General features: G+C 33.4%; 1 protein-coding gene across 1 annotated transcript; it reads left to right on the top strand.

Annotated features, from left to right (window-relative positions):
- Positions 1-6455: 6455 nt before the first annotated feature.
- LOC117325778 (iron-sulfur cluster assembly 1 homolog, mitochondrial-like) lies at positions 6456-11906 on the top strand. The gene is made up of 4 exons (XM_033882231.1): positions 6456-6562; positions 8226-8279; positions 9599-9704; positions 10347-11906. Exons 1-4 carry the CDS (start codon positions 6482-6484, stop codon positions 10493-10495), a joined length of 390 nt encoding a protein of 129 aa, XP_033738122.1. The 5' UTR covers positions 6456-6481; the 3' UTR covers positions 10496-11906.
- The last annotated feature ends 521 nt before the right edge of the window (positions 11907-12427 follow it).

Below are 12427 nucleotides of genomic sequence, written 5' to 3'. Positions count from 1 at the left end.
GTTCGTAATTATTCAATAAAATGTAATTACATGTAATCACAAATTTAATTTTGACAATTAAGCTCATGTCAACTCTGATTTTTTATCATTATTTAATTTATAACAGGTTGAAGATGATGTTATTGATGTTATATAATGTCAGAATCTTTAAGAGGAAAATTAATCTCATAAATATATAAGTATTTATAGACTCGAGTGCTCTGTTTTTGGTGATAGACTCCTATACCAATATCTGTGCTTTTATTTTTTTTTTTGTTAAATTTTTACTAGATTTTACCTATACAATGTAGAGTTTTGTTAGACTTGATTCTTGTGTATGAAGATTTACCTGTCAGACAGTATTAATTCTAAAGGTAAGGCTGTACTGTAAATTAACTGGTAGACCAGGGGTGAGGCTGTACTGTATATTAACTGGTAGACCAGGAGTGAGGCTGTACTGTAAATTAACTGGTTGACCAGGGGTGAGGCTGTACTGTAAATTAACTGGTAGACCAGGGGTGAGGCTGTACTGTATATTAACTGGTAGACCAGGAGTGAGGCTGTACTGTAAATTAACTGGTAGACTTGAGGATGAGACTGTTAATTAACTGGTACACAAGTCGAAATGATCAACCATATTTTGTACATATATACGTATGTGTGTGTATGGAAGTAACTGTTGACCTAATCAGTACTAATTAAGCTAATTATGAACCAGATTTTATTACATACTTGCCAGGGCACTAATGATCTATTTTTATGTCAGAAATAAATGTGATATAAAATTTGTATCAGTACATAAACACTTGTTCTTTACAATTACCATTGTGGTTGGCTCTACAGCACTTGTTGTCAAAGTGGTGAAATCTTAACGATATCACATAACTGCATGGCCTCTGTCAGGTCTTATATCGCCCATCATATTAACTTTTGCCTTTTGACTACATTGTACATATTATAATTTGGAAACAAAAATCAATTTTATATACTTTCAGTATCTACTGTTTCCCTACTTATCTACCTGTACAGTCAGGGGCCGCGGTGACCGAGTGGTTAATTTGTAACTACACTTTATCACTAGCCTTCCACCTCTGGGTCGGGAGTTCGAAACCTATGTGGAGCAGTTGCCTGGTACTGACTGTAGGCCAGTGGTTTTTCTCGGTACTCCGGCTTTCCTCCACCTATAAAACCTGGCACGTCCTTAAATGACCCTGGCTGTTAATAGGACGTTAAACAAAATAAATCAAACCAACCTGTACAGGACACGTACAGATACAGAGCAGAGCTTATTTTCACATCTTGTGGAAAGTAACTATTGACCAGATCAATGCTAATCTCACCACACAGAAAATTTTAGAAGAAAACATGTATCATACTGAAAAAGAAATTTAGCAGTAAAAAATAATTCCACAATATCTTGTAACAAGAATACATGTGTATATGCATTGTTTATTAAGTTATACTGAGGGCCATGTATATATATCTGTGTGAATACACATCTTATGTTTGTTGTTATGTACACATGTTAAGGTTCACTTATATATCATGTTAGAGTTGTTTACTGATGTTTCTAACATTTTAATTTTACACTTAGTGTCAAATGTAACAAAGCAATTGTATTTAGTTTTTATAATTCTATTGACATCTGTTGTAACGGATGTAAAATAATATATTTTTTTAATTAGTTTAATCTTTATCATCAAATTGATCATCACCTATGCACCATTTTGTATTTTTCCACATCAATATGTAGTTGTAATGATTTTAAAGTGCTTTTGATTAATGATATCTATTGATATAATTAGGTTCACTGACTCAAATCCTTCTACTTCAGCTAAAGATTATTTTTGTACAGGAATAAAATATTGAGAAAATATAATTATAGTTTTGTTTTCTGTTTTAAAGTATTAAATGAAATAAATCAACTTGAATATCAAATGTTCATTGTAATATATATGAACTTCTGTCCATCACTGGTAGTCCCTGACCAGTAATATGTACCACGCCACAGTGGAACCCTCCACCAATGCGGTACTTAGGACTAAGGTTTAATCCGTCTTTGTGTCCTCATACTTTGTACATCAATAACATGGCATATATCATACACTCATTTAGCTACTTTTATTTACTTTTATTTTGCTTGTGATTTCCTCTTGGAATTCTGGCAATACATCGTTTTCAGTATGAGAGCCATACACCCATTCAATAAAGGCCCCTGCCACTTTTAAGAAGAAATAATGTTCCCAGATGTTTCTGATAGAATGTTACGAGGTGCTATTATCAAGAATGGACCCTCAGATCAATGGTGAAGACATTTCCAGAGTCATGCAAATCTACATATGAGGAAACTTGAGACTACAGATTGACATTAGATTGTCTATACAATTGTTGTTTGTTGTGAGCTGATATGGCAATTGGCAAATTTTCTGTGATGGTTTAGTACAGTATTTGTCAACCGTACTGAGCTGACTGTCAAGATAGAATTCTTCACCATGTTGACTTTTTCTTAATTGTCTAAAAAGAAAAAAAAATTAGTAAAATTTAATTATGAAAATTGAAAGAAGAACCTTCTTATTTGAACTCTTTGGGCATGATAAAAAAAAATTGAACATTGATGCTGGACTAAATGACTGATTTGGGATATAAGGTAGGTTAATTGCCTGATTTATTTTGTCTGCACCAAAATCTTAGTGACACCAGTTAAACAGTCATTCGGAGAATTTCATCTAACCTGTAGCTATAGATTAATTGGGCCCAAAACCTAAACTAAAATCTGACAAAAGTGTAAAACTTCAAGATAAAAAGAATTAAAACCAGTGCAGTTTCAATAGTCACAGCATTGTACTGCTTGACACCAGCGATACTTTATAAATCGTAGGTGTCGAGCCATTACAAAAATTTAAGCCCAAAAATATTAGGTGTCGGTTTAATTAATAGGTTCAAATTAAAGGGATATGGGAATATACATACATTTATGTATGTCAGTATTTTAAATCACCTTATCCTACTTCAGGAGTTTTTAACAAAATAAAGAAGAAAATGCTATGAAATCCAAGGATTGGGAAGGACTGACCTTAAAAAATTTTCATAAACCTTTTCTGGTGCTAATTACTAGTACTAGTTCCAGACCACCTAGTGTCCCTGGACTAAAGTATTATAAGAACACATTGTGCTGTCCTTATAATTTAATATGCTTTGCGGAGACATGGATATTTGACATATTCACAGTTCTTCTATCAGCTATGACTACATACATGTATAGTGTGAATTGCTCAAGTATGATATTGAGACAAATTTTAATTTTAAATTTGAATTCATTGGCCATCAGCAGCTAGCCACCTTGGATTGCAATGCCTGAAAATAATGGGTTTCCATGACCTTTAAAGAAAACTACCAAACTTCCTACATAGATTTTGGTTTCGATTTTGTTTGTTCTGCATCTGAAATGTTGTATGGCCTGCAGAGGCCATACATAAAGTGAAAAACTGTCACAGTGACCTACATTTGATATATGGTGCAGGACTCCTTAAAACATATAACCACATTCGATTTTATCCCCTGAAGAAATTTGAACTTGATTATTTCTTTAAGCCAACAAGAGAGGACTTATATAGGCTTTGCCTGCTGTCCAATCCTATTGTCCTTGTGTCAATAAAATGTTTTGAAATGAAATGAAACCAACAACTATCTGGTACCAAAGTGGATTATGCATTCCTTATTTCCCAGATATGTTTAAAAATGGCAGTTGTAAAACCTGTTATGACGTCTTTAAAGCCAACATGAAGGCTTATGTAATTATTTCAAATGTTTGACATGAACAACATACTTGCCAACTTTCCCGATTTAGTCGGGAATTTCCCGATTCCAGACTCCCTGCCCCGTCTCCCGATCGTATAGATAAAACATAGTGTATTCTCCCGATTTTGGAGAATATGTCTTGATAACCCCGTATGGAGCCCCTATTCATCTTGTTAGATTCACTTAGGCCTATGACAAGTAACGCTTGCTGGCTGGTGAAAGACATATGTGTGGGGCATTGGTCAGTTAACTGACCTGCTCACAGACCGTAACGAAATTCTGACACTTCACTGACTGCAAGCACAGGCGTCTGAAGTTCTGACAGTAAACTGAGATATAATACCATAGAAAAAATAAGAGTATCTACTATAAAAAAAGAACAGGTATGCAACGCCTCCGATGTCAACAATCACTTAAATCTCTGCAAACGGGAAAAATATACGATTTACAATATAATTATTGGTATACACAGATGCCGCTAACATTATTTAACACTCGACAAGCATAAACCACTACTCACTGCGTTTAATAAGTTCTATTTCAGCTAAAAACTTTCCGAGATGGTCTGTCACGTCAACCATGTCGTGAAAATGGCGGACATTGTTATGCAGGTCCGCAGTGAATATCGAGGTAATACTTTTTAATTCATGAAAAAATAAGAGTTACCTGCCCTTTATTTTCAAACGTTTTAAAAACTGAGAAACATGTTACACCAGAAGTATTAAAAATGTTTCAACGACACAGAATATAAATATAAATTGAAAGAATCCATGTGCTTCTAGAGTTCTTTTTTTATTGTCAATATCATGAATTAAATAGTATTACCTCGATATTCACTGCGTACCTGCATAACAATGTCCGCCATTTTCACGACATGGTTGACGTGACAGACCATCTCGGAAAGTTTTTAGCTGAAATAGAACTTATTAAACGCAGTGAGTAATGGTTTATGCTTGTCGAGTGTTAAATAATGTTAGCGGCATCTGTGTATACCAATAATTATATTGTAAATCGTATATTTTTCCCGTTTGCAGAGATTTAAGTGATTGTTGACATCGGAGGCGTTGCATACCTGTTCTTTTTTTATAGTAGATACTCTTATTTTTTCTATGGTATTATATCTCAGTTTACTGTCAGAACTTCAGACGCCTGTGCTGCAAGGGTGACAATACCCCGATAAATAAACAAGTAATTAAAACCAATTAAGCTGAGGACGCGTGGTGATGGTTTTGTAGCAGGTCAGTCATGGTTGATTAAACGCTTGTAAATGGCTTCGTATACTGCCTTTGATGTCAAGCGCATAAACGACCTCTACTTGACAGTATATCTCGGACAGAAAAAGTGAAAACAACACTGGCAATGTTATCAACGGAGTATCAAATTTGACAGATTACTTATTGAAATGTTAACTACGTTTAAACATCGGCTGATCTTTAGATAATTAGCACAAGGAAATAAATTCACAATAACGACCATATAGACCGAAGGCCTGGTTGCCGGTAGGTAACGTCGTTTCAATCACCGTAGCATCAGCATACTTCGTGCCGAGAATTATTTTGGCAGAAACTTTCCCAATTTACATTTTGAAAGACAAAAACATGTCCACAAATACTCACTTTCTTAAACTAAATACTGTCATGTTAAAACTTTGAATTTAAGTATCAGTCCCCACCTACAAAGTACTGAGTTGTAAGCCTATATAGCAGTATAGTGATTACAACTGCTGGTACAACCCTTTTTATTTTTATTTTTTGTATTATTGTCTTTGTTGTAATCCAAAAGAAACATTTGAAATTTCATTCAGATGTTATATTGTACATGTACTCTAGATATTTATCGTGACAGTTTAGGTATTTTCTTTTGAAGATTACTGCTGGAGAGAAAGCTTGATAGAAAGACTGACATCTGTCTTACAACATAATTTTCATAACATATCGAAATAAATACTTTTATTTAGAGTGAACAGTGAGTTAAATCATTTCCAGAAATAATGAAAAATGATGTAATTTTGCAGTTTTTTTTTTTGTAACTTGTTGCTTATATAATTATCTTTCCAAACTTGAATAAAAAAGATCATTGGCAAAGCTTGAAATAAGTTTTTTCCCCCTTTTTCTCAGTGTTCATGCAAGGAATTTATTTTCAAATAGCAAATTATCTCCCCTTAGTTTTTGTTTGCTAAATGTGTCGCGCGTGAAATGTGTTTTCCGGTCAAAAATGTCGCTCACGCACTTTCTCCCCCATGAGAATTTTTAAAAGTTGGCAAGTATGGAACAATGGGGAAACTCAATGAGTCTTTTAACCTTAAAAATGTCATTATTTCACATTGCGTAAAATCTGCATATTTTTCAAATGCAGAAAAAATGTGGAAATATTGCGACGGGGAAACTCTTTTTACCTTAAAAACGTTATTAAATACAGTTGTTTAACATACTGGTAAAAAAAATGACCTAAAAAATATATTAATATTATTTAATCATTTTAGTTCACTTGATGACCTCTCTCCTATATAAAATTCAAAATTAATTATTTCTACATTTATTTAATTGAATTTTTAACAATTAATGATTTTAATTTACTTCCTGATTTTCAGTTGTTATTTTTGTCATTTTCAATGCTTCCTACCTTTTTTTTAAGAATTCGTTCAATAGATGTAATTCAGAAAATACTTGTGCAAAGTAATACCAAATAAGTAACAACAACCATCATGGCCGCCAGGGCCGTTGGAGCTACAGTGCGAGCGGTTAGTAAAAAGCGAATGATTCCAACAAGAGCTCCTCTTGTTTTGGTAAGTAACCAAGCAGTTAACATACAAACCAATATAAACTCAGATGTTCATGTTCTAGTCTATATTGAAGCGACCAATACGAAAAATGACGACATGTGAGGATCAAGGTCATTTCATAACTGCGTTGCAGATGCAAAAAGTCACGTACACTGTTTGTGACTGTTGTAAATAATTTTGTGTGAAAGTCACCTTCTGCATACATGTAAGAATTATCACTTCAGTTAAGCCTTAAAAAACAATGATGTGTTCTGTTCGATGTCTCACAAATTCGGATACATAACGTCGTTTTACTTTTGTTGCATAATTATCTGCACACGCGCTAGTAATATAGCTACATGCAGTATATATCGTTATAATATAGTTATCCATCCTATGTCAAACATACAAATGCGACACCTAAAACTTGCTAGAGATGTTAAAAAAATAGTTTATAAATAACATTTTTGTTATGAAAGGGAATAAATGAATACAGTATATGTCTACAGTATAGCCTATAGGCAGAGACATATATACAGAGAGATTGGTAACTCTCTATTTGCCCTTGTGTTAACATAGTGGCCCCTGACCTTCCCACAATCCTTTGCGGTCGCTCGGTTCAGTCTTCACTTGACGCCATATTAGAGAAATCGTGAAAACCACACACATAATTATCGATAATTTCTATTTGAAATCATCTCCAAGATCCAATTATGTGCTTTAATTTGATTAATATCGAAGTGCAGAAGTGTCATCAATATGAAATATATCACAATTTGCTGTCCAAGTGTTTGTATTTTGAGTATGAATGTCAAGCACACCGCAGGAAAGATCGGCGGGAATCTCCAATTTTCGAAAAGTCCGTATGGGGTTTTCGAGAATACGGATAAATGACAACAATGTGCATGATGAACAAGACCATATTCCATAAGTATAATAGTTTTTGGTTAACTTAATGTGGTAACTTTTGTAGTGGCCTAGATAAAACGATGTACTTTTTGTGTGCGTTTAAAATTGACGATGTTTTGGTCTGACGTAATGGCTGCTTAATTACAAAACTTGGACATGTCGATAGGACCCAGTCGATTTTCGAAAATACGGATAAATGACAACAATGTGCATGATCAATAAGACTATATCCCATAAGTACTTATCTCTGTATATATGTCTCTGCTATAGGGTTCTGTTAAATTGATTGCTAATGTAAAACTTAAGTAAGTACTGCAGTATAGTTCAAATATTCTCACGATCTTGCTATAAGCCTTTATGTAAATAACGCCTTTAATTTCCAGCTTGCCAGAAAGAAGTCCATGGGAGCTATTGCTATACCAAAGCCAGACGTTGGCGGTGTCCGTTGATTGCTAGATTAAAGTTTTCATTTATTAGCATAAAACACTACTGTTGTATTAATACTAATGAGGATTGAGGAATCAGCTTAAGTATTTGACATGAGTACTAGTTTTCCTTGTGATATTGGTACTACAATTGTGGACCTGCTGACCTTGGCATGGCCTACTTAATAACCTTGACCACAGTATGTTTTTATTAACCATACAAGATAGGACTTTCATATTTGACTCTTAATTTTCAAATCATCAATAGAAAATACTTTGGCATTATAGGGACTACATTGTAATAATCATGGTACAAAGTTTTGTTACATTGATTTCATATTTTTTCATTGTAGACACAAGCTGCTGTTAATAAAATCAAAGAGTTGACACAAGAACAACCAGATGTGGTAAGTGGCCTGGAAATTGATTTCTTTATCAGTGAATAAAGATACATCTTCTAATGTACAATTTAGTAGTCAGATTGTAATAAATCTATCAGACAGGATGTTTATATTTAACCCACTGTCATCAAATGTCAGATGGGCTTCTCAAATTTTTTTGTCCGGAGTCCATCCTTCTGTAAACAATTCTTTAAAACATACCACTAATTCTCAAGAGATTTTAATTAATACCCATTACCCTAGTATTTCATGAGAACAACAGATGGGATTTACTTAGACACGTATTCCATATGATCCCTTATTTGCATATGCCACATTTTGAACTTCTTTGGATATTCGAAGTACATGGCTGCTTGCAGCAAGTTTTAATTTTGACATTTGACGTTTATTGTCGACTATTTCTCTGGAACTGCTTTAAGGATATTTATGTGACTTTAGGGACATGGGACCATTTTGAATAGTTATATACTACCGTTTCTCCAGAACTGCTGAAATGATGATAGTTACTTCTATTTTCAAGAACTACCAAAATTATAATCTATATAAATTTATCATGATTCCAGATCCCATTTCTTTGTAGTTTCATCTGTCATACAATTCATTGATGAAATAAAGTTTATGCTAAAATGATTGTGTTTATCTGGCTAACTTTTATTCTCCTACTCCTTTCTTAGGAAATTTCCTGATGATGCCAAGTAGGCTGTTAAGAACATTAACATTGTCAAAGGTCATGTTCATTAAGGTCTTATCAAATGATGTGTATCCAACCATGGAATAGTGTTATAGGTCATTCATCTGAACCAGTAACTACCAAACTAAAGCAAGCACTTCCAGTGGTATACATATACATAATGATGTTAATGAAATTCGTAATGAAGCAATATTTTGTTGTAAAATTATAATTTTACTCCAAGGAAAAATGTTCCAAGCATTATATTTGCAGGGAGACAACTCTCATTGGTACCTTAACTGTTCAAGTTTATTTCTAAAGTATTTTTTGAGACAAATTCACAAAAAAAACACGTGAAAATGATTTTTTCCTATACATCTATGGTTAACCACTTCATGAATGTGTCAAAGGGTTTGTTTGGTAATTGCAAAAAAATGAATCAACAAGTGTAACATTATCTTAAATTTCAGGGCGAGTAAATTGGGAATATGTGCATGAGTTGTTCATGGGAAAATATTGCATTCTTATAATTAACAATGTGAAAAACAGTCACAATGGATGTAAATGTTGTATTAAAAGGCTCAACTTTGGATGATATTAATTTCAATGGTTCCTATACATATGTATACATATTTATTTGCATTTTCAACCACAGCTTGGACTGAAGATTGGTGTAAAAACAAGAGGATGCAATGGTCTATCTTATACTTTGGACTATGTGAAGGAGAAGGCCAAATTTGATGAAGAAGTTATTCAAGATGGTATGTTAATTACTCCTGTATGTGAATAAAATGATCATCCTAGCTCCTCTGCAAAACATCAAAAACTCGTGATTTCTAGTGTAAGATTGTAATGAATTTCAAAAATACTTGGTAATGAAATGTGTTATTGTTTACTTATAATCAATGTCATAATAGTTTTTTTAAGGGTGTTTAAAATGGAAAGGGCATTGATAGTGTCCCAGGGAATAATGCACAATTTCAATGTTACACACTCCTCTTCTCATTATGGTATAATACTGGGTACATAAAGACTAGGGGACTAGTGCATTGAAACTACTAGTTGGCAAAAGTAGGGAATTGGCTTATCCCCATATAGGTCCCTACACAAAAGGAGAAATTTCGGCCAACATCTTGGATTACATGCAAGACAATGGCCGGATTCCATAAAATTCCATAGATAACTCCATGATTGCCAAAAAAAACCAAAAGGTACAAATACTGGTGAAAGTACATTGTATATAACTGTCAATTACATAAGAACAGGTTAAACTTTCATTTAAAACTGGTATGGAGTCCGTTATTTTATATTTTGTTAGTTGTAGTACAGTTAGTTAATATTTTTAGTACTGAAATAAATAATGGTTGATGATCAATACTGTATTTGATTGTTGTTGATTACAGGTGTACGGGTACTGATTGACTCTAAGGCACAGCTGACTTTACTAGGTACAGAAATGGACTATGAGGTCACTAAACTAGAATCGGGGTTTGTGTTTAACAATCCCAACATCAAAGGAACATGTGGCTGTGGAGAAAGTTTCAGTGTATGACCGTGAGTTTAGGGCTGCTGCAGGCTTACAAGTGATTTAGTGTGGACGATAAAGGCTTTACCCAACCTGGTCTGATAACCAATTGATATTGGACATTTAATATTTGATCCGTCAAATTATTCTCATTATAAATACGAATATGTGATTAGAGTTTCTCAGCTGATAATTATTTGATGTAATGTGTAAATGTTCCCGGTACTTTGTGTACATGTATTTACTAATAAAACCATTTTAGTGTTTCTTCATTGCCGAAAAAAAACATAAGTACGAAACTTTCAAAGCTCAATAAATCAACATCTGTTGTTTTTTTTTGTTTTTTTTTGTCCTAATTTGTCAAAAGAATAATGACTCAATTTTGTCATTTTTACTTTATTTTTATACACGTTTCAGAATTAAAAGTTTTGTAGTTTTATACAGAACTTATTCATGGTTCAATGTAATTGCTATCATGTTTTATAATCTACAATATCAAATTTTACTATTTATCCCCTCGTGGCAAAGCTGGTTCGGATTTTGATCAAACTTCAAATAACTGTCAAGTATCTATGAGAATACCTCAACTAATTTGTGTTTCACTCGAGCTCTGACAAGGCCAAGATCAAGGTCACTGTTAGTTTTTGTGGTAAGGAAAATCTTTTGTTTCTCCTCATGAAGACGCTTAATTTTCAAACAAATTTAAACAAACTGTATACTGACCTAATGAGAACCTAGCAGGATATTTAGGGGTTATAGGAGGGAATTTTTATTGCCTTCAATGCCTTGTTAATTTGTGCTGTTATTCATTTGACCATGAATGCAGTGAAGCTATGTCTTGGCAAATAAAGGTAACAATTATACATTTACATTATAAATTTTGATTATCAAAGTTTTGTTGCCAGTCACCATAATCCAGAATACAAGGAGTATTTCTGGCTTGCCAAACTTTTACATCATTATTTCAACACAAAAAAATGCTTGACTTGTAAACAAAAAGCTGGTGGGGAAAGTCAACAACAAAACTACAATAACAGTGTAAAGACTACATTTGAAAGCTATATAGGTGTGTTATTACGGCCTGCTATATGTTACTGGTGTACATAAAAGCAATAGTTTCAACACTTCCATGTTCTGTAATCCATTACACTGAAGATACAAAAATACTTTAAATATTCTGCTGTGTACTGTTGTAAAAAGAGAATTCAATAGCTTTGTAGTAATAATATGCAATTGCATAATGCTCTTTGTCAATGTCATCAGGTTTTCATGTGAATCCATTTGCTATACTAGGGTGTATTTTCTGTGTGTATGTGTGAGAATGTTTGGTATACATGGACATAGTGCGAGTAAAATGAACATTTCTTAAGGCATCTTTGATTTATTGTGATATTATTTCAGCGTTTAACTTATACAATAAAATGCAATTTGTGAAGAATTAAGAAATTATCTTATTCGTTCAGACTTGTTTGATTATATCTAGACTTATTAGCTCATTTGGTCCAAATGAGTAAGGTGAGCATACTGTGGCATCTAAAGGTCAAAATATAGGTTAAAGTGATTTAATTCCAACAAGGACATAGTCATCAAGATCCCCTGCCCATGCAAATACTGTATTACATGCATAATTAAAGTGGGCAAAATGCATAAAAACATAAAACAAATGACATAGTATTTAGAATCATTACATGTATTTGTGTTCAGTTCCTGTGAAAGTAATCAACATAATTAGTAACAAGTCTACCAAGCAAATTTTATCAAAATCCAATCATTCCTTCAAAAGATATCGTGCAGAAAGCAATCGGCCTATCAGGTCACAGCAGCCTCATTAAATATATGCTTGGAATATGACGATAAACTTGAGCAAGAGGTTTAGGTAAAATAAGTCTACCAAGCAAGTTTCATCGAAATCTTATTCCTTCAAAAGATATGCCGCGGAAAGCAATCAGATCACGGCAG

The sequence above is a fragment of the Pecten maximus genome, chromosome 4, assembly GCF_902652985.1.
Source record: "Pecten maximus chromosome 4, xPecMax1.1, whole genome shotgun sequence".
Taxonomy (NCBI): domain Eukaryota; kingdom Metazoa; phylum Mollusca; class Bivalvia; order Pectinida; family Pectinidae; genus Pecten; species Pecten maximus.
The sequence above is the reverse complement of the archived record's forward strand: the minus strand, read 5'-3'. Positions and strand labels throughout refer to the sequence as shown.

Bases quoted from the DNA above. Each gene is read 5' to 3' on its own strand.
- LOC117325778 (XM_033882231.1), top strand. From the start codon at position 6,482: ATGGCCGCCAGGGCCGTTGGAGCTACAGTGCGAGCGGTTAGTAAAAAG. The intron at 6,563-8,225 runs GTAAGTAACCAA...TTTTCATTGTAG, and splicing joins CAAGAGCTCCTCTTGTTTTG to ACACAAGCTGCTGTTAATAA. The intron at 9,705-10,346 runs GTATGTTAATTA...TGTTGATTACAG, and splicing joins TGAAGAAGTTATTCAAGATG to GTGTACGGGTACTGATTGAC.